This window comes from Hemitrygon akajei, chromosome 17 (genome assembly GCF_048418815.1).
Source record: "Hemitrygon akajei chromosome 17, sHemAka1.3, whole genome shotgun sequence".
In the NCBI taxonomy this organism is placed as follows: Eukaryota; Metazoa; Chordata; class Chondrichthyes; order Myliobatiformes; family Dasyatidae; genus Hemitrygon; species Hemitrygon akajei.
In genome coordinates, this window is record NC_133140.1 from 87758006 (window position 1) to 87781829 (window position 23824).

General features: G+C 48.1%; 1 protein-coding gene across 4 annotated transcripts in view; it reads right to left on the reverse strand.

The window, feature by feature from the left end:
• The window catches only part of LOC140740883 (BTB/POZ domain-containing protein kctd15), a 94994-nt gene that overhangs the window by 18011 nt on the left and 53159 nt on the right, over positions 1-23824 (reverse strand). For all 4 annotated transcript variants that reach the window (XM_073070483.1, XM_073070482.1, XM_073070485.1 and 1 more), the window contains 2 exons: positions 5523-5667; positions 3876-4181 (listed from right to left, as the gene is read on the reverse strand). In XM_073070483.1, coding sequence (XP_072926584.1) covers positions 3876-4181; positions 5523-5667 — 451 coding nt within the window. The remainder of the gene's footprint in view (positions 1-3875; positions 4182-5522; positions 5668-23824) is intronic.

The window sequence follows — 23824 nt, forward strand, 5'->3', positions numbered from 1 at the left end:
CGGGGTTCACTGGGGAGCATGGTTCAAAGGACCAGAAGGAATAAAAATAACAAATTTATTTTTGATTTGTTTTATTAACTTATTTGTGGTAATATTTTGTTTTGTATGCTATGTGTGATACATGTTTGTATTGTGGGTGTGCCTATGTCCAGAGGAACATTGTTTCATTTGGTTGTGTGTATATATATATATATATATATATATACACAGCCAGGTGATAATAAACTTGAACTTGAACTCTTTCTCACATCGTTAAATCACTGGAATAAGAATGTCAAATCAGCTCAAATCAAAGGCAGTTTTAGTTGCAATTCCATCCTAGTAAAACAATAGTCATGACCAAGCAAACTTCACCCAGGATTCTTAAAGTGTCCCATGTAAAAGTCTTTCATCTCATCAGCCTGACCAGGGCTCTGGTGATGAAAGGGCTGTCCTAGTTCCAAGCATGTTAACAGATGTTAAAACCTCACAGGAACTTTTTCCAACTTTTCTCTTGTTTCTTCTTAAAGAAAAGGGAGAAGACTGGTGTAGGAAAAGTGCAAAAACGGGCTTTAGGATTTTATAGGCAAAGGGACTGATCAGAAACTCAAGTTATTTCTTCCTGTTGTTAATCATATGGTGATACTCAATCTATTTTACAAGAAACGTGAAAGTACAATTAAAATCTACAGAATTTGCATCAGGGATGGGGGAGATGGAATTTTTAAAGAGGCTCTTAAGACCAGAACTATATTCTCTAGGACAGTTTCAGAGAGTGAATATTAAAGTGATTGTTTACACCAACTAGTAAATTGGCAGTGAAGCGCCTCCTGATTTAAACTCTTTCGGGTTTACACAATGGTAGGTGTACATTACACACTCACATCAAGGGATCTGTGTATACTAAAGAGCTGGAGGGCGCTATTAAGTGGTATTTAGTTTGGCAAACTCTTGCTTCCTCTCAGAGCAGCCCAACATCTGCTTAACATTTGGTGCATGGTTCAAAGATGGAACAGATGGAATCAATAGAAATCTACCAATGGATGACATCAAGCACTGCATGAAAACAAAGCACCCATCGTGATAAATGTCTATGGATGTGCGGTTGAGAGCATATAGACTGGCTGCATCATGGCCTGCTATGGAAACACCAATGCCCTTGAATGGAAAAATCCACAAAAAGTAGTGGATATGGCCCAGTCCATCACTATTAAAGCCCTCCCTACAGTTGATCACATCTACATGGAGTATTGTGCAGGATTCCCTTAAGGTTAACCTCCAGGTTGAGTCGGTGGTGAAGAAGGCGAATGCAATGTTGGCATTCATTTCTAGAGGAATAGAGTATAGGAGCAGGGATGTGATGTTGAGGCTCTATAAGGCACTTGTGAGACCACACTTGGAGTATTGTGTGCAGTTTTGGGCTCCTTATTTAAGAAAGGATGTGCTGACATTGGAGGGTTCAGAGAAGATTCACTGGAATGATTCCGGGAATGAGAGGGTTAACATATGAGGAACGTTTGACCGCTCTTGGACTGTACTCCTTGGAGTTTAGAAGAATGAGGGGGGGACCTCATAGAAATATTTCAAATGTTGAAAGGCATAGACAGAGTGGATGTGGCAAAGTTGTTTCCCATGGTGGGGGAGTCTAGTACGAGAGGGCATGACTTGAGGATTGCAGGGCGCCCATTCAGAACCGAGATGCGAAAAAATGTTTTTTAGCCAGAGGGTGGTGAATCTGTGGAATTTGTTGCCACGGGCGGCAGTGGAGGCCAAGTCATTGGGTGTATTTAAGGCAGAGATTGATAGGTGTCTGAGTAGCCAGGGTATCAAAGGTTATGGTGAGAAGGTGGGGGAATGGGACTAAAGGGGAGATTGGATCAGCTCATGATGAAATGGCAGAGCAGAGCCAATGGGCCGAATGGCTGAATTCTGCTTCTTTGTCTTATGGTCTTATGGAAAGCAGCATCCATCATCAAGGATCTCACCATCCAGGCCACGCTCCCTTCCCACTGCTGCCATCAGGAAGGAGGTAGAGGAGCCTCAGGACCCACACCACCAGGTTCAGGAACAGTTATTAGCCTCAACCATCTGGCTTTTGAACCAAAGAGGATAACTTCACTCAACTTCACAGCCCAAATTCTGAGCTATTCCCACAATCTATAGACTCACTTTCAAGGACTTTTCATCTCATGTTCTTGATATTTATTGTTTATTTATTATTTTGCCTGTTTTTTAATATTTCTTTTATTTACTGTGAATGCCTGGAAGAAAATGAACCTCAGGGCTATATATGGTGACATACATGTAATTTAATAATAAATTTACTTAGAACTTTGAACTCACTGCAAAGTATTAAACCCTGCTTGGAGTCAGCACACTCTCACTGATGGGGCAAGGGTCACACTGAAGATATATGGCCAGAGGGAATCTCCCAATGGATAGCCACATCCAAGAAACGGTTCAGATAGGTAACTTGACTAGCATAGCTGAGATGGGCTGAAGGGCCTGTTCCTGTGACGTATTACTCTATATGTCTGCCCTAACATGTGAAGTCAGTGGATCAACAGAGAGATTCAGCACCCCGTGGAGAGCGAAGGACGTGGTGAGGCTCAGAAGAAGTAGGTCATGGCAATCTACCGCAAGCACGAAAGACCACGTTGTCACGACTACTTGTACCACTAGACCCTTTTCCACTTTAAAAACTCTCCCACACAGGACTTCTGACTTTGTTGGACAACCAAAACATTACTCCATGATTCTGACTGGTGCAATTATAAAGGAAAAGCTGAGCCCATGGAGAGTGAATGCTTACTGTTTACAGCAGCAGTGATCAGGATTCAACTTCTGTCGCTGTCTGTACTTCCTCCCCGTGACCGCATTCCAGAGATAGACAGGTTAGAGTTAATAAGCTGTGATCATGCTACGTTGGCGTTGGAAACATGGTGACACTGCGGACTGCCCCCAGCACATCCTCAGACCCAATCGATGCATTTCACTGCATGTTTCAGTGTACATGACAAATAAAGCTCATCTTTTTCTTAATTTGTCCATTGTGTACATGTTGCAATCTCAGACACATGATCTCACAGTACTGTACCCTCTTGTCTTTAGTGTATATCTTATACCTCGGATAGTTTGTGGTGTGCTGGGCCTGTGGTCTTCATGCCATTATTCTGGGCCTGGATGCGCTACAATGAAACCTATCCATGGGTAGAGTGAATGTGGAGAGGATGTGGGGGAGTCTAAGACCAGAAGGGACAGACTCAAAATAGAGGGACGTCCACTTAAAACAGAGATGAGGAAGAATTCTTTTAGCCAGAGGGTGGTGAATCTGTGGAATTGATTGCCACAGGCAGATGTGTCATTAGATATATCTGATGTGGAGAATGAGAGGTTCTTGATTAGTCAGGGTGTCAAAGGTTACAGAGAGAAGGCAGGAGAATGGGATTGCCAGCAGATTTGATGGGCTAAACGGCAGAACCAAATCTGCTCATGGTCTTATGGTCCTCTGACATACTGGATGTTTAAATCTGGTGGGGGCTCATTTCCTTCCCCTGAACATTTACTTCCATCACTTCCTGAGATCCTGTGCTGTCATAATAAATCTGCCAAGGTTGCTCTTGAAACAGACATTGAGTATTGGCAGTAATCACTAAAACCTTGTGCTAATACATTTTAAGCAACACACACAAATGCTGGAGGAACTCAGCAGGCCAGACAGCATCTATGGAAAAGAGTACAGTTGATGTTTCCGGCCGAGACCCGGGTGTGTGTTGTTTGAGTTTCCAGCATCTGCAGATTTTGTCTTGTTTGTGATTGGGTTAATACATGTTGTAGACATACCAAGGAACTTACTTACACCAGCTCAGGACCTGAAGCCTTGGACTGGTCCTTACCTGGACTGAGTTAAGCCGGCAGTATCCGTTGATTGGAAATCGAATTACATGCGTGGGATCCTGGTTCCACCCAGCGTTTACAGAGTTGCACATGACGTCCCCTGTCTCAGGGAAAATATCTTCTATTAATGACTTCTCTCCACTCAGACTGATGCGCTCTCCCAGGTCGGGGGTCACCCTCAGCACCAGACACTCACAGGGCTGTGAGTACTTCTGATGTTCTCGTTCCTGCTTCCACCTCTCAAGTTCTCTCACCATGGGCTGTAGCTGGTAATACTTTGCTTCTTCATACAACAGGCTGAAATCCTGCAATAAGAAAACGTCCTTTGGAGATACAACGTGGAATAGACCCTTCTGACTCTCTGAGCCACACTGCCCAGCAGCCCACCAATTTAACCCGAGTGAAAGGACTAACTAACCGAACTCATACGTCTTCAGACTGTGGGAGAAAACTGGAGCACCCAGAACGAAAACCACATACACACAGGACAAATGAACAGACTTACTTATAGAGGATGCCTGAATTGAACTCTAACTCCTCAAGTTGTAATAGCATTGCACTAACCACTATAAATAAAAATTTCACTTTGAATTTATACTTCCGTTCTGCATTTCCCACTCATCACAGAAACAGAAGATGGTTACTCAGCCCTCGAGCCTATCCCGCCTTTTAATCATGGAACATTACACAGAAATGTACAGCTGTGTCCAACCAATTTGTGCTGGCATTTACATTCAACTCAAACTTCCTCCTAGCGATTAGCACAATCACTTAGCAGGGATCACTTTATAATGCTGAGGCTTTATAAGACACTGGTCAGATTGCACTTGGAATATATGAGCAGCTTTGGGCCTCTTATCTAAAAAAAGATGTGCTGGCATTGGAAAGGGTCCAGAGGTGGTTCACAAGAACAATCCCAGGAATGAAAGGGTTAACGTATGAGGAGTGTTTGATGGCTCTGGGCCTGTTTTCGCTGGAGTTTAGAAGAATGAGTGGGATCATACTGAAACCTATAGAATATTGAAAGGCCTTGACAGAGTGGACGTACAGAGGATTCCTATATTGGGGAAGTCTAGGACCAGTGGGCACAGCCTCAGAATAGAGAGACATTCATTTAGAACAGGCGTGAGGGGCATTTCTTTAGCCAGAGGCTAATGAATCTGTGGAATTAATTGCCACAGATGGCTGAGGAGGCCAAGTCACTGGGTATATTTAAAGTGGAGGTTGATATGTTCTAGATTTGTCAGGGCATCAAAGGTTTTGGGGAGAAGGCAGGAGCATGGTGTTGCTCTGTGATTAGCTTGGGGTTAATTAGGGTGGCAGGGTTGCTGGGGTAGCAAGGCTCAAAGGGCCAGAAGGGCCTGCTCCCCATGCTGAATAAAATTTTTAAAAATGTTGTTAGACAGTTGTTTCAATAAACAATATTAGATAAATTCTTTACATAGCATCACGTTGCAGGATCATGCTAGACTATAACTTGACTTTTGTGCTTGTTCTTTGGCTGGGGAAGGTGCTGAGATATACATGAAGATCTGTTTCATTGGAATCCTTAATCCAGGGTGAGCCAACAGCACTGGAAAGCTCAATCACTCAATATAAAATGAAATGGGTGAGGAGATTTATCTGAAATAGTTTTGCACCCTCACCTTGAAGTCTTCCGGAAGCAGGAGCTTTGATGTCCTGAGGAAACTTAAGATGTATCGGAAAATCTCTCCATCTCGATCAATGAAATAGTGCTGCTTTAAACTGTCCAGGACGATGGGCTCTGTGCCATTGAAGAGGCGTCCTATCCTGAGAACAGAATGTGATCTTCATGTCTACCAAAATAAACTTGTAATATGTGTGAGCATCCTTTGGTACTCCAATTTCAGCAACTATATCAAACCATAAATGCAATACACTAATCAGTTCTGAGCGTCTCATTATCGGAAGGATGTGGAAGCTTTAGAGAGAGTGCACAGGAGATTTATCAGAACACGGCCTGATTAAAAAAGAAGAGGTCTTATGAAGATAGGTTGAGTGAGCTCAGGACATTCTCTTTGGAGTGAAGGAGGATAAGAGGTGACTTGACAGAGATGTACAAGATGATAAGAGGCATTGAGGACAGGCAGCCAGAGACTTTCCCAGAGCAGGAAAAGCTAATACCCAGGGGACGTACTTTTAAGGTGATTAGAGGAACGTATAGGAGGAATATCAGAGGTCAGTTCTTAAAGCAGAAAGTGGTGAGTGTGTGGAACGCCTGCTGGTGGTGGTAGAGGCAGATATGTTAGGAGCATTTAAGAAACTCTTAGATATGGATAACTTTAAAGTGCAGGGTTTTGTAGGAGGGAATGATTAGATTGATTTTAGAGTGAGGTAAAAGGTCGGCACAAATTTGTGGGCCTTAACTGTGCTAAAATGTTCTATGTTCCAACACGTAATAAATGGTCAGCCATTAGGAAATGATTTATAGCTGCAGAGTATCATGGGATGCACATGGAACCTAACAATATAATTATATTGTGATTGTCGGACGTATATAATTAAACCAGTAAAGAGTCACAAACCAAGAATCCTGGGAAATTCTGGTTCAACCCTTGCAGAAGCAGCTGAACGGACACTCATGGAGGAGTCCATAGTGTTTAACAACAAGCTGTGTTTCATTCTCTGTTATTTCAGTGTTCCCCAATCGGCAAAGTTCAATTAGAGATAAATTCACATCAACATGTCTACATGAAGGCATCTGTCAAAAGGCTGGCACAGTCACACTCTTCTTCCAACATCCCACACTCTTTCTGGACTTCTCCTTTCAGGCCTGCTAGAATCGGCAGCAGGTCCTGCTAACTGGCCCCTGCCACCCTCTCCCAGCTGCTGATTGCATGCTTAAGCCCACCTGGAGGTAGTACTATGTGGGGAACTTCAATGCCCATTGCCAGTAGTGGTTTAATAGCACCAGTTCAAAAGGGCATAAAGTCAACAGATTCTCCTGAAGCTGGAAACCCAGAGCAACACACACAACATGCTGAAGGCATTCCGGAGATCAGCAGGCACCTAGGGAACTTAATGAAAGTCAACGTTTCAGGCAGAGACCCTTCATCAGGACTGGAAAGGAAGGGGACAGAAGCCAGAATTGGAAGGTGGGGCGAGGGTCGAGGCAGGGCTGGAAGATGATAGGTGAGACCCAGGTGAGGGGGTGGGTGAAGGTGAATGGGTGGTGCAGGGGGGATAAATTAAGAAGCTGGGAAGTGACAGGTGGAAGTGGCAAAGGGCTGCAGAAGAAGGAATCTAGTGAGAGAGGACAGTGAGAGAATGGGAAGGAGGAGCAGAACTAGAAGGAGGTGACAAGGAGAAGAGAAGAGGTAGGAATGGAAAGACAAGAGAAATGGAAAAAGGCAGATGGGCAAGGGGAGGGATCTCCAAAAGCTGCAGAAAGCAATGTTCATGACATCAGGTTGGAGGCTGTCCAGATAGAATACCAAGTGCTTCCCCGCCAGAAGAAGTTTGGCCTGAAAGGATATCCCCTGCAGACTCTCCCTGAAAGGACAAACCTGGCAGACTGGTCCTGACAGGACAAACCTGGCAGACTGGTCCTGACAGGACAAACCTGGCAGAGGGGCCTTGATAGGACAAATCTGATGGACTGGCCCTGAAAGGACAAACCTGGCAGAGGGGCCTTGATAGGACAAATCTGATGGACTGGCCCTGAAAGGACAAACCTGGCAGACTGGTCCTGAAAGGACAAATCTGATGGACTGGCCCTGAAAGGACAAACCTGGCAGACTGGTCCTGAAAGGACAAACCTGGCAGAGGGGCCTCGATAGGACAAATCTGATGGACTGGCCCTGAAAGGACAAACCTGGCAGAGGGGCCTGAAAGGACAAATCTGATGGACTGGCCCTGAAAGGACAAATCTGATGGACTGGCCCTGAAAGGACAAACCTGGCAGACTGGTCCTGAAAGGACAAATCTGGCAGACTGGTCCTGAAAGGACAAACCTGGCAGAGGGGCCTTGATAGGACAAATCTGATGGACTGGCCCTGAAAGTACAAACATGGCAGACTGGCCTGAAAATACAAACCTGGTAGACTATCCCTGACAGGACAAACCCAGCCGACTGGTCCTGACAGGACAAACCTGGCAGACTGGTCCTGACAGGACAAACCTGGCAGAGGGGCCTTGATAGGACAAATCTGATGGACTGGCCCTGAAAGGACAAACCTGGCAGAGGGGCCTTGATAGGACAAATCTGATGGACTGGCCCTGAAAGGACAAACCTGGCAGAGGGGCCTTGATAGGACAAATCTGATGGACTGGCCCTGAAAGGACAAACCTGGCAGAGGGGCCTTGATAGGACAAATCTGATGGACTGACCCTGAAAGGACAAACCTGGCAGAGGGGCCTTGATAGGACAAATCTGATGGACTGGCCCTGAAAGGACAAACCTGGCAGAGGGGCCTTGATAGGACAAATCTGATGGACTGGCCCTGAAAGGACAAACCTGGCAGAGGGGCCTTGATAGGACAAATCTGATGGACTGGCCCTGAAAGGACAAACCTGGCAGACTGGTCCTGACAGGACAAACCTGGCAGAGGGGCCTTGATAGGACAAATCTGATGGACTGGCCCTGAAAGGACAAACCTGGCAGAGGGGCCTTGATAGGACAAATCTGATGGACTGGCCCTGAAAGTACAAACATGGCAGACTGGCCTGAAAATACAAACCTGGTAGACTATCCCTGACAGGACAAACCCAGCCGACTGGTCCTGACAGGACAAACCTGGCAGACTGGTCCTGACAGGACAAACCTGGCAGAGGGGCCTTGATAGGACAAATCTGATGGACTGGCCCTGAAAGGACAAACCTGGCAGAGGGGCCTTGATAGGACAAATCTGATGGACTGGCCCTGAAAGGACAAACCTGGCAGACTGGTCCTGACAGGACAAACCTGGCAGAGGGGCCTTGATAGGACAAATCTGATGGACTGGCCCTGAAAGGACAAACCTGGCAGAGGGGCCTTGATAGGACAAATCTGATGGACTGGCCCTGAAAGGACAAACCTGGCAGAGGGGCCTTGATAGGACAAATCTGATGGACTGGCCCTGAAAGGACAAACCTGGCAGAGGGGCCTTGATAGGACAAATCTGATGGACTGGCCCTGAAAGGACAAACCTGGCAGACTGGTCCTGACAGGACAAACCTGGCAGAGGGGCCTTGATAGGACAAATCTGATGGACTGGCCCTGAAAGGACAAACCTGGCAGAGGGGCCTTGATAGGACAAATCTGATGGACTGGCCCTGAAAGGACAAACCTGGCAGAGGGGCCTTGATAGGACAAATCTGATGGACTGGCCCTGAAAGGACAAACCTGGCAGAGGGGCCTTGATAGGACAAATCTGATGGACTGGCCCTGAAAGGACAAACCTGGCAGAGGGGCCTTGATAGGACAAATCTGATGGACTGGCCCTGAAAGGACAAACCTGGCAGAGGGGCCTTGATAGGACAAATCTGATGGACTGGCCCTGAAAGGACAAACCTGGCAGACTGGTCCTGACAGGACAAACCTGGCAGAGGGGCCTTGATAGGACAAATCTGATGGACTGGCCCTGAAAGGACAAACCTGGCAGAGGGGCCTTGATAGGACAAATCTGATGGACTGGCCCTGAAAGGACAAACCTGGCAGAGGGGCCTTGATAGGACAAATCTGATGGACTGGCCCTGAAAGGACAAACCTGGCAGAGGGGCCTTGATAGGACAAATCTGATGGACTGGCCCTGAAAGGACAAACCTGGCAGACTGGTCCTGACAGGACAAACCTGGCAGAGGGGCCTTGATAGGACAAATCTGATGGACTGGCCCTGAAAGGACAAACCTGCCAAGGGGCCTTGATAGGACAAATCTGATGGACTGGCCCTGAAAGTACAAACATGGCAGACTGGCCTGAAAATACAAACCTGGTAGACTATCCCTGACAGGACAAACCCAGCCGACTGGTCCTGACAGGACAAACCTGGCAGACTGGTCCTGACAGGACAAACCTGGCAGAGGGGCCTTGATAGGACAAATCTGATGGACTGGCCCTGAAAGGACAAACCTGGCAGAGGGGCCTTGATAGGACAAATCTGATGGACTGGCCCTGAAAGGACAAACCTGGCAGACTGGTCCTGACAGGACAAACCTGGCAGAGGGGCCTTGATAGGACAAATCTGATGGACTGGCCCTGAAAGGACAAACCTGGCAGAGGGGCCTTGATAGGACAAATCTGATGGACTGGCCCTGAAAGGACAAACCTGGCAGAGGGGCCTTGATAGGACAAATCTGATGGACTGGCCCTGAAAGGACAAACCTGGCAGAGGGGCCTTGATAGGACAAATCTGATGGACTGGCCCTGAAAGGACAAACCTGGCAGAGGGGCCTTGATAGGACAAATCTGATGGACTGGCCCTGAAAGGACAAACCTGGCAGAGGGGCCTTGATAGGACAAATCTGATGGACTGGCCCTGAAAGGACAAACCTGGCAGACTGGTCCTGACAGGACAAACCTGGCAGAGGGGCCTTGATAGGACAAATCTGATGGACTGGCCCTGAAAGGACAAACCTGGCAGAGGGGCCTTGATAGGACAAATCTGATGGACTGGCCCTGAAAGGACAAACCTGGCAGACTGGTCCTGACAGGACAAACCTGGCAGAGGGGCCTTGATAGGACAAATCTGATGGACTGGCCCTGAAAGTACAAACATGGCAGACTGGCCTGAAAATACAAACCTGGTAGACTATCCCTGACAGGACAAACCCAGCCGACTACCCGTGATAAGACAAACCTGGCAGACTGGTCCTGACAGGAGAAACCTGGCAGACTGGTCCTGACAGGAGAAACCTGGCAGACTAGTCCTGACAGGACAAACACAGCCGACTACCTGTGATAAGACAAACCTGGCAGACTGGTCCCGAAAGGACAGAGCAAGCAGACTGGCCCTGATAGAAACACAGAAAACATAGAAAATCTGCAGCACAATACAGGTCCTTCGGCCCACAAAGCTGTGCCGAAAATGTCCCTACCTTAGAAATTACTAGGCTTACCTATAGCCTTCTTTTTTCCTAAGCCCCATGTACCTATCCAAAAGTCTCTTAAGAGACCCTATCGTATCCACCTCCTCCACCACCACCGGCAGCCCATTCCATATACTCACCACTCTATGCGTAAAGAACTCACCCCTGATATCTCCTCTGTACCTACTTCCAAGCACCTTAAAACTGTGCCCTCTCATGCTAGCCATTTCAGCCCTGGGAAAAAGCCTCTGACTATCAATGCCTCTCATCATCTTATACACTTCTATCAGGTCACCTCTCATTCTCCGTCACTCCAAGGAGAAAAGGCCAAGTTCACTTAACCTATTCTCATAAGGCATGCTCCCCAATCCAGGCAACATCCTTGTAAATCTCCTCTGCACCCTTCCTATGGTTCCCACATCCTTCCTGTGGTGAGGCAACGAGAACTGAGCACAGTACTCCAAGTGGGGTCTGACCAGGGTCCTGTATAGTTGCAACATTACCTCTCAGCTACTGAACTCTATTCCACGATTGATGAAGGCCAATGCACCGTATGCTTTCTTAACCACAGAGCCAACCTGCAGAGCAGCTTTGAGTGTCCTATGGACTCGGACCATAAGATCCCTCTGATCCTCCACACTGCCAAGAGTCTTATCATTAATACTATATTCTGCCATCATATTTGACCTACCAAAGAGAACCACCTCACACTTATCTGGGCTGAACTCCATCTGCCACTTCTCAGCCCAGTTTTGCATCCTATCAATGTCCCGCTGTAAACTCTACACCCCCAACCTTTGCATCATAGGCAAATTTACTAACGCATCTCTCCACTTCCTTATCCAGGTCATTTATAAATCACAAAGAGTAGGGGTCCCAGAAGAGATCCCTGACGCACACCGCTGGTCACTGACCTCCATGCAGAATATGACCCGTCTACAACCACTCTTTGCCTTCTGTGGATAAGCCAGTTCTGGATCCACAAAGCAATGTCCCCTTGGATTCCATGCCTCCTTACTTTCTCAATAAGCCTTACATGGGGTACCTTATGAAATGCTTTGCTGAAATCCATATACACTACATCTACTGCTCTTCCTTCATCAAAGTGTTTAGTCACATCCTCAAAAAACTCCATCAGGCTCGTAAGGCACGACCTGCCTTTTACAAAGCCATGCTGACTATTTCTAATCATATTATACCTCTCCAAATATTCATAAATCCTGCCTCTCAGGATCTTCTCCATCAACTTACCAACCATTGAAGTAAGACTCACTGGTCTATAATTTCCTGGGCTATCTCTACTCCCTTTCCTGAATAAGGGAACAAAATTCGCAACCCTCCAATCCTCGGGAACCTCTCCCGTCCCCATTGATGATGCAAAGATCATCGCCAGAGGCTCAGCAATCTCCTCCCTCGCACCCCACAGTAGCCTGGGGTACATCTCATCCGGTCCTGGTGACTTATCCAACTTGATGATTTCCAAAAGTTCCTGCACACCCTCTTTCTTAATATCTACATGCTCAAGATTTTCAGTCCCCTGTAAGTCATCCCTGTGACGAGATCTGAAGGATTATTCTAAAGTGGACTGTTCCTTTAAAAAGAGAGAGAAGGAGTGAACAGCGTGTGTGCTATTCCAACAACGGAGAGAGAGAAAGTCTGTGAGTTGCCTTGGAAACTGAAAGGTGGAGCTATATGATGGACAGCTAATGTTCAGCACTTGTGGAATATATACAAGGTCAGCTGGCTTTGTAATCAGACTCACGACATGCCAGACACCAAGGAAAACACTGACACCGGTTGAGCTTTGTGTGCCCACGACAAAGGTGGGGTTTTTGCTCACAGTGTGGACAAAGGGGTGACCGGTGGAAAGCTATCTGTGTATTTAACCCTTGCCTGGGTTGATAGCGGTACCACGTGAAGACAGCATCCTCTTCTTGTAGTCACAAGTCGGTGACTTTGATAAGTTTCGGGAGCAGGAGGACGACATGGAGGATCGATGGCATCGGCACTAGGAAGACAAATCAACTCTCTCTTTCTCCAACTCTACTCGAATCAAATTCCAGAACTGAACTGACTACTTACCATACCATCATAAGACTGTATCATCTAATCACCTGAGCTGGGAGAAGCTTGGGAACTTTATTTACTCACTTATATATGCATATACTCTGCTAACCTGTTTACCTTATCTTGTTTTATTTTACCTTATCACATAGTTATTAATAAAATAGAGTTTATAACGGAAGACTCAAGACTCCAGGTGTGTCCATTTTTGCTGGTTCTTTTTAACCCGTTACGGGGTACTTAACATCCCTACAATCACCAAGATCCTTTTCCATAGTGAATACTGAAGCAAAGTATTCGTTAAGTACCCCTGCTATCTCCTCTGGTTCCATACACACTTTCCCACTGTCACACTTGATTGGTTCTATTCTGTCACATCTTATCCTCTTGCTCTTCACATACTTGTAGAATGTCTTGGGGTTTTCCTTAATCCTGCCCGCTAAGGCCTTCTCATGGCCCCTTCTGGCTCTCCTAATTTCTTTCTTAACCTCCTTCCTGCTAGCCTTACAATCTCCTAGATCTGTATCATTACCTAGTTTTTTGAACCTTTTGTAAGCTCTTTTCTTCTTGACTAGATTTACAGCAGGCTTTGTACACCACGGTTCCTGTATCCTACCATCCTTTCCGTCTCATTGGAATGTACCTATGCAGAACTCCACGCAAATATCCCTGAACATTTGCCACATTTCTCCCATACATTTCCCTGAGAACATCTGTCCCCAATTTATGCTTCCAAGTTCCTGCCTGATAGCCTCATATTTCCCCTTACTCCAATTAAATGCTTTCCTAACTTGTCTGGTCCTATCCCTCTCCAATGCTATGGTAAAGGAGACAGAATTATGATCACTATCTCCAACATGCTCTCCCACTGAGAGAGCTGACACCTGACCAGGTTCATTTCCCAATACCAGATCAAAAAATGACAAGTCAGCATACAGAGAGGAGGTGCAGCAGCTAACGGACTGGTGCAGGGCCATCAACCTGTCTCTGAGCGTGAACAAAAGAGATGGTTGTTGACTTTAGGAGGGCACAGAGCGACCACTCCCCGCTGAACATCGACGGCTCCTCGGTAGAGATCGTTAAGAGCACCAAATTTCTTGGTGTTCACCTGGTGCAGAATCTCACCTGGATCCTCAACACCAGCTCCATAGCAAAGAAAGCCCAGCAGCATCTCTACTTTCTGCGAAGGCTGAGGAGAGTTCATCTCCCACCTCCCCCCCCCATCCTCATCACATTCTACAGGGGTTGTATTGAGAGCATCCTGAGCAGCTGCATCACTGCCTGGTTTGGAAATTGCACCATCTTGGATCGCAAGACCCTGCAGCGGATAGTGAGGTCAGCTGAGAAGATCATTGGGGTCTCTCTTCCTGCCATTACACACATTTACACTACACGCTGCATTCGCAAAGCAAACAGCATTATGAAGGACCCCACGCACCCCTCGTACAAACAATTCTCCCTCCTGCCGTCTGGGAAAAGGCACCGAAGCATTCGGGCTCTCACAACTAGACTATGTAACAGTTTCTTCCCTCAAGCCATTAGACTCCTCAATACCCAGAGCCTGGACTGACATCAATTTACTGCCCTCTACTGTGCCTATTGTCTTGTTTATTATTTATTGTAATGCCTGCACTGTTTTGTGCACTTTATGCAGTTCCGGGTAGGTTTGTAGTCTAGTGTAGTTTTTTTTCTGTGTTGTTTTTACGTAGTTCAGTGTAGTTTTTGTACTGTGTCATGTAACACCGTGGTCCTGAAAAACGTAGTCTTGTTCTTACTGTGTACTGTACCAGCAGTTATGGTCGAAATGACAATACAAAGTGACTTGATTTGACTTGAAGTACAGCCTCTCTTCTTGTAGGCTTATCTACATATTGTGTCAGGAAACCTTCCTGAACACACCTAACAAACTCCACCCCATTTAAACTCCTCACTCTAGGGAGATGCCAATCAATATTTGGGAAATTAAAATCTCCCACCACAACAACCCTGTTAATATTACTCCTTTCTAGAATCTGTCTCCCTATCTGCTCCTCGATGTCCCTGATACTATTGGGTGGTCTATAAAAAACACACAGTAGAGTTATTGACCCCTTCCTGTTTGTAACTTCCACCCCCACAGAGACTCCATAGACAACCCCTCCATGACTTCCTCCTTTTCTGCAGCTGTGACACCATCTCTGATCAACAGTGCCAAACCCCCCCCCCCCCCCAAAACCTCTTTTGCCTCCTTCCCTGTCCTTTCTGAAACATCTAAAGCCTGGCACTCAAAGTAACCATTCCTGCCCCTGAGCCATCCAAGTCTCTGTAATGGCCACCACATCATAGCTCCAAGTACTGATCCACGCTCTAAGCTCACCTGCAGGGTAAACCTGGCAGACTATTCTAGAAAGGACAACCCCGACAGAATATCCCTGTTAGGACACACCTGACAGACTCTCCCTGAAAAGACAAAACCAGCAGACTGGCCCTGGATGGAAAAACTCAGCAACTTTGTTGGAAGGATAAACCTGACGGACTGGCCCTGGAAGATAAACCCGACGGACTGGCCCTGAATTGACAAACCCGACAGACTGGCCCTGAATTGATAAACCCGACGGACTAGCCCTGGAAGATAAACCCGACAGACTGGCCCTGAATTGACAAACCCGACAGACTGGCCCTGAATTGACAAACCCGACAGACTGGCCCTGGAAGATAAACCTGACAGACTGGCCCTGGAAGATAAACCCGACGGACTGGCCCTGGAAGATAAACCTGACAGACTGGCCCTGAAAGACAAATCTGACAGACTGGCCCTGGAAGATAAACCCGACAGACTGGCCCTGGAAGATAAACCTGACAGACTGGCCCTGAAAGACAAATCTGACAGACTGGCCCTGGAAGATAAACCCGACAGACTGGCCCTGGAAGATAAACCTGACAGACTGGCCCTGGAAGATAAACCCGACAGACTGGCCCTGAAAGACAAATCTGACAGACAGGCCCTGGAAGGACAAATCTGACAGACTGGCCCTGGAAGATAAACCCGACAGACTGGCCCTGGAAGATAAACCTGACAGACTGGCCCTGAAAGACAAATCTGACAGACTGGCCCTGAAAGATAAACCCGACAGACTGGCCCTGAAAGACAAATCTGACAGACTGGCCCTGGAAGATAAACCCGACAGACTGGCCCTGGAAGATAAACCTGACAGACAGGCCCTGAAAGACAAATCTGACAGACTGGCCCTGGAAGGACAAATCTGACAGACTGGCCCTGGAAGATAAACCCGACAGACTGGCCCTGGACGATAAACCTGACAGACTGGCCCTGAAAGACAAATCTGACAGACAGGCCCTGAAAGACAAACCTGACAGACTGGCCCTGGAAGATAAACCCGACAGACTGGCCCTGAAAGATAAACCCAACGGACTGGCCCTGAAAGATAAACCCGATGGACTGGCCCTGAATTGACAAACCCGACAGACTGGCCCTGAATTGACAAAGCCGACAGACTGGCCCTGAAAGATAAACCCGACGGACTGGCCCTGGAAGATAAACCTGACAGACTGGCCCTGAAAGACAAATCTGACAGACTGGCCCTGGAAGATAAACCCGACAGACTGGCCCTGGAAGATAAACCCGACAGACTGGCCCTGGAAGATAAACCTGACAGACTGGCCCTGAAAGACAAATCTGACAGACTGGCCCTGGAAGATAAACCCGACAGACTGGCCCTGGAAGATAAACCTGACAGACTGGCCCTGGAAGATAAACCTGACAGACTGGCCCTGAAAGACAAATCTGACAGACAGGCCCTGGAAGGACAAATCTGACAGACTGGCCCTGGAAGATAAACCCGACAGACTGGCCCTGGAAGATAAACCTGACAGACTGGCCCTGAAAGATAAACCCGACAGACTGGCCCTGAAAGACAAATCTGACAGACTGGCCCTGGAAGATAAACCCGACAGACTGGCCCTGAAAGATAAACCCGACGGACTGGCCCTGAAAGATAAACCTGATGGACTGGCCCTGAATTGACAAACCCGACAGACTGGCCCTGGAAGATAAACCCGACAGACTGGCCTTGAATTGACAAACCCGACGGACTGGCCCTGAATTGACAAAGCCGGGAGACTGGCCCTGAATTGACAAACCCGACAGACTGGCCCTGAATTGACAAAGCCGACAGACTGGCCCTGGAAGATAAACCCGACGGACTGGCCCTGGAAGATAAACCCGACAGACTGGCCCTGAAAGACAAATCTGACAGACTGGCCCTGGAAGGACAAATCTGACAGACTGGCCCTGGAAGATAAACCTGACAGACTGGCCCTGAAAGACAAATCTGACAGACTGGCCCTGGAAGGACAAATCTGACAGACTGGCCCTGGAAGATAAACCCGACAGACTGGCCCTGGAAGATAAACCTGACAGACTGGCCCTGAAAGACAAATCTGACAGACTGGCCCTGGAAGATAAACCCGACAGACTGGCCCTGAAAGATAAACCCGACGGACTGGCCCTGAATTGACAAAGCCGGGAGACTGGCCCTGAATTGACAAACCCGACGGACTGGCCCTGAATTGACAAAGCCGGGAGACTGGCCCTGAAAGACAAATCTGACAGACTGGCCCTGAAAGATAAACCCGACGGACTGGCCCTGAATTGACAAAGCCGGGTGACTGGCCCTGAAAGATAAACCCGACGGACTGGCCCTGGAAGATAAACCCGACAGACTGGCCCTGGAAGATAAACCTGACAGACTGGCCCTGAAAGACAAATCTGACAGACTGGCCCTGGAAGATAAACCTGACAGACTGGCCCTGAAAGACAAATCTGACAGACTGGCCCTGGAAGATAAACCCGACAGACTGGCCCTGAAAGATAAACCCGACGGACTGGCCCTGAATTGACAAAGCCGAGAGACTGGCCCTGAAAGATAAACCCGACGGACTGGCCCTGAAAGATAAACCCGACAGACTGGCCCTGAATTGACAAAGCCGGGAGACTGGCTCTGAAAGACAAATCTGACAGACTGGCCCTGAAAGATAAACCCGACGGACTGGCCCTGAATTGACAAACCCGACAGACTGGCCCTGAAAGATAAACCCGACAGACTGGCCCTGAATTGACAAACCCGACGGACTGGCCCTGAATTGACAAACCCGACAGACTGGCCCTGAAAGATAAACCCGACAGACTGGCCCTGAATTGACAAACCCGACAGACTGGCCCTGAATTGACAAACCCGACGGACTGGCCCTGGAAGATAAACCCGACAGACTGGCCCTGAAAGATAAACCCGACGGACTGGCCCTGAATTGACAAAGCCGAGAGACTGGCCCTGAAAGATAAACCCGACGGACTGGCCCTGAAAGATAAACCCGACAGACTGGCCCTGAATTGACAAAGCCGGGAGACTGGCTCTGAAAGACAAATCTGACAGACTGGCCCTGAAAGATAAACCCGACGGACTGGCCCTGAATTGACAAACCCGACAGACTGGCCCTGAAAGATAAACCCGACAGACTGGCCCTGAATTGACAAACCCGACGGACTGGCCCTGAATTGACAAACCCGACAGACTGGCCCTGAAAGATAAACCCGACAGACTGGCCCTGAATTGACAAACCCGACAGACTGGCCCTGAATTGACAAACCCGACGGACTGGCCCTGAAAGATAAACCCGACGGACTGGCCCTGAATTGACAAACCCGGGAGACTGGCCCTGAAAGACAAATCTGACAGACTGGCCCTGAAAGATAAACCCGACGGACTGGCCCTGAATTGACAAAGCCGGGTGACTGGCCCTGAAAGATAAACCCGACAGACTGGCCCTGAATTGACAAACCCGACAGACTGGCCCTGAAAGATAAACCCGACAGACTGGCCCTGAATTGACAAACCCGACGGACTGGCCCTGAATTGACAAAGCCGGGAGACTGGCCCTGAATTGACAAACCCGACGGACTGGCCCTGAATTGACAAAGCCGACAGACTGGCCCTGGAAGATAAACCCGACAGACTGGCCCTGGAAGATAAACCTGACAGACTGGCCCTGAAAGACAAATCTGACAGACTGGCCCTGGAAGATAAACCCGACAGACTGGCCCTGGAAGGACAAATCTGACAGACTGGCCCTGGAAGATAAACCCGACAGACTGGGCCTGGAAGATAAACCTGACAGACTGGCCCTGAAAGACAAATCTGACAGACTGGCCCTGAAAGACAAACCCGACGGACTGGCCCTGGAAGATAAACCCGACAGACTGGGCCTGGAAGATAAACCTGACTGACTGGCCCTGAAAGACAAATCTGACAGACTGGCCCTGAAAGACAAACCCGATGGACTGGCCCTGAAAGATAAACCCGATGGACTGGCCCTGAATTGACAAAGCCGGGAGACTGGCTCTGAATTGACAAACCCAGACAGGCTGATTCTGGAAGAACAAACCAGGCAGAGTAACCCAAAAAGGACAAACATGACAGACAGGCCCTGAAAGGACAAACACATTGAACAGGTGAGTTTCAGCTGTGAGATTCCAGAATGACCGTGGTATTCCAACTCCAACCTGGAGATGGTTCTGACTTCACTCTCCAGTTCCGATTGCACATCTGCCTACTCTCCGAATGTTTATAATTGGAGTTTAAAACATCAAAAGCAACATTCAATTTTGGTCCTTTAGAGTTTTATATTCTTTAGCTTCCCCTGCTTTAAAAAAATGCAAGCTTATCCAACTTAACCTGAAATAAATGTTTCCAGTGTTCACAACATCCTCGTCTCTTTTCATATTTTTTGGATGTAATGTAGAGACCATAGCTAAGGATAGGACAGTGGAACTGATTAATTAGGCCAGTGGTTAATCAGGGCAGCCACTTAATTGGACAACTCTTAAATAACAGAAACTAATTATTCGTTTATTTGGAACACTACACTGCTTAATTGGGACAGGAAGTTGGGACAGACAGTTCCTAGTGTCAGTGACATGTACTTGTGTGGCCATTGGACACTACACAGTGCTTAAAGCAAGCAGTTTTTAAGTAGTGTCTGTTGGGTGCGTTTTTCAAAAAACAGTGATTTTTATCACTGATAGCGGGTGAGAAATGAGCAGTAAGACAATTCCAAACTGTTTTGCTCACTGCGGTTTCAGCTTCAGTCTTGGAGATCCAGAAATGGCTGGGAACAAAATGATTTCACTACTTCAACAAGTTAGGAATTACAGAGAATTTTAAAGTCTCGACAATCATCCAGAATGTTACAATGAAAATGAAGATTTGGAGGAGGCAATCATTGAAAGCATGTATGAAGGCAGTCCATTATCTGCACTAGGCTCCTGCACTGATTTGGTTCATTTACAGTTAGTTACACCGAATGAATTCCTCCATTGAAGGTAGTGATTAGTATGGTGATTGACTGTAGTAGCCAACGATGATGCGGGAGAGTATTTTAAAAGTGAGAAAGCCATTGCACTGGGCAATTCCACTCTGGAGGTCCAGATCCAGTGGTACAAGTAGTCACCACAACTAGGATCTTTCTTGGTTGCAGTAGACGACCATGACTTCTGTGCTTCGTCATGCCCTTCGCTCTCCATGTACCTCTTCACCCTTTGCTCTCCACCGATATCTTCACCCTTCGCTCTCCACCAATATCTTCACCCTTCGCTCTCCACCGATATCTTCACCCTTCGCTCTCCATGTACCTCTTCATCCTTCGCTCTCCACCGATATCTTCACCCTTTGCTCTCCACCGATATCTTCACCCTTCGCTCTCCACCGATATCTTCACCCTTCGCTCTCCATGTACCTCTTCATCCTTCGCTCTCCACCGATATCTTCACCCTTTGCTCTCCACCGATATCTTCACCCTTCGCTCTCCATGTACCTCTTCACCCTTTGCTCTCCACCGATATCTTCACCCTTCGCTCTCCATGTACCTCTTCACCCTTTGCTCTCCACCGATATCTTCACCCTTCGCTCTCCACGGACCTCTTCATCCTTCGTTCTCCATGTACCTCTTCATCCTTCGCTCTCCACCGATATCTTCACCCTTTGCTCTCCATGTACCTCTTCACCCTTCGCTCGCCATGTACCTCTTCACCCTTCGCTCTCCACCGATATCTTCATCCTTCGCTCTCCACCGATATCTTCACCCTTTGCTCTCCATGTACCTCTTCATCCTTCGCTCGCCATGTACCTCTTCATCCTTCGCTCTCCACGTACCTCTTCATCCTTCGCTCTCCATGTACCTCTTCATCCTTCGCTCTCCACGTACCTCTTCATCCTTCGCTCTCCATGGACTTCTTCATCCTTCACTCTCCATGTACCTCTTCACCCTTCGCTCTCCATGTACCTCTTCACCCTTCACTCTCCACCGATATCTTCACCCTTCGCTCTCTACGGACCTCTTCATCCTTCACTCTCCATGTATCTCTTCACCCTTCGCTCTCCACCGATATCTTCATCCTTCGCTCTCCACCGATATCTTCATCCTTCACTCTCCACGTACCTCTTCACCCTTCGCTCTCCATGTACCTCTTCACCCTTCGCTCTCCACCGATATCTTCATCCTTCGCTCTCCACCGATATCTTCATCCTTCACTCTCCACGTACCTCTTCACCCTTCGCTCTCCATGTACCTCTTCACCCTTCGCTCTCCACCGATATCTTCATCCTTCGCTCTCCACGTACCTCTTCATCCTTCGCTCTCCACGTACCTCTTCATCCTTCGCTCTCCATGTACCTCTTCACCCTTCGCTCTCCACCGATATCTTCACCCTTCGCTCTCTACGGACCTCTTCATCCTTCACTCTCCATGTATCTCTTCACCCTTCGCTCTCCACCGATATCTTCATCCTTCACTCTCCACGTACCTCTTCACCCTTCGCTCTCCATGTACCTCTTCACCCTTCGCTCTCCACCGATATCTTCATCCTTCGCTTTCCATGTACCTCTTCATCCTTCGCTCTCCATGTACCTCTTCACCCTTCGCTCTCCACCGATATCTTCATCCTTCGCTCTCCACGTACCTCTTCACCCTTCGCTCTCCACCGATATCTTCATCCTTCGCTTTCCATGTACCTCTTCATCCTTCGCTCTCCATGTACCTCTTCACCCTTCGCTCTCCACCGATATCTTCACCCTTCGCTCTCTACGGACCTCTTCATCCTTCACTCTCCATGTATCTCTTCACCCTTCGCTCTCCACCGATATCTTCATCCTTCGCTCTCCACGTACCTCTTCACCCTTCGCTCTCCATGTACCTCTTCACCCTTCGCTCTCCACCGATATCTTCATCCTTCGCTCTCCACGTACCTCTTCACCCTTCGCTCTCCACCGATATCTTCATCCTTCGCTCTCCACGTACCTCTTCATCCTTCGCTCTCCGTGTACCTCTTCACCCTTCGCTCTCCACCGATATCTTCACCCTTCGCTCTCTACGGACCTCTTCATCCTTCACTCTCCATGTATCTCTTCACCCTTCGCTCTCCACCGATATCTTCATCCTTCGCTCTCCACGTACCTCTTCACCCTTCGCTCTCCATGTACCTCTTCACCCTTCGCTCTCCACCGATATCTTCATCCTTCGCTCTCCACGTACCTCTTCACCCTTCGCTCTCCACCGATATCTTCATCCTTCGCTCTCCACGTACCTCTTCATCCTTCGCTCTCCGTGTACCTCTTCACCCTTCGCTCTCCACCGATATCTTCACCCTTCGCTCTCTACGGACCTCTTCATCCTTCACTCTCCATGTACCTCTTCATCCTTCGCTCTCCGTGTACCTCTTCACCCTTCGCTCTCCACCGATATCTTCATCCTTCGCTCTCCACGTACCTCTTCATCCTTCGCTCTCCACGTACCTCTTCATCCTTCGCTCTCCATGTACCTCTTCACCCTTCGCTCTCCACCGATATCTTCACCCTTCGCTCTCTATGGACCTCTTCATCCTTCACTCTCCATGTATCTCTTCACCCTTCGCTCTCCACCGATATCTTCATCCTTCGCTCTCCACGTACCTCTTCACCCTTCGCTCTCCATGTACCTCTTCACCCTTCGCTCTCCACCGATATCTTCATCCTTCGCTTTCCATGTACCTCTTCATCCTTCGCTCTCCATGTACCTCTTCACCCTTCGCCCTCCACCGATATCTTCATCCTTCGCTCTCCACGTACCTCTTCACCCTTCGCTCTCCACCGATATCTTCATCCTTCGCTCTCCACGTACCTCTTCATCCTTCGCTCTCCATGTACCTCTTCACCCTTCGCTCTCCACCGATATCTTCACCCTTCGCTCTCTACGGACCTCTTCATCCTTCACTCTCCATGTATCTCTTCACCCTTCGCTCTCCACCGATATCTTCATCCTTCGCTCTCCACGTACCTCTTCACCCTTCGCTCTCCATATACCTCTTCACCCTTCGCTCTCCACCGATATCTTCATCCTTCGCTCTCCACGTACCTCTTCACCCTTCGCTCTCCACCGATATCTTCATCCTTCGCTCTCCACGTACCTCTTCATCCTTCGCTCTCCGTGTACCTCTTCACCCTTCGTTCTCCACCGATATCTTCACCCTTCGCTCTCTACGGACCTCTTCATCCTTCACTCTCCATGTATCTCTTCACCCTTCGCTCTCCACCGATATCTTCACCCTTTGCTCTCCACGTACCTCTTCACCCTTCGCTCTCCATGTACCTCTTCACCCTTCGCTCTCCACCGATATCTTCATCCTTCGCTTTCCATGTACCTCTTCATCCTTCGCTCTCCATGTACCTCTTCACCCTTCGCTCTCCACCGATATCTTCATCCTTTGCTCTCCACGTACCTCTTCATCCTTCGCTCTCCACGTACCTCTTCATCCTTCGCTCTCCATGTA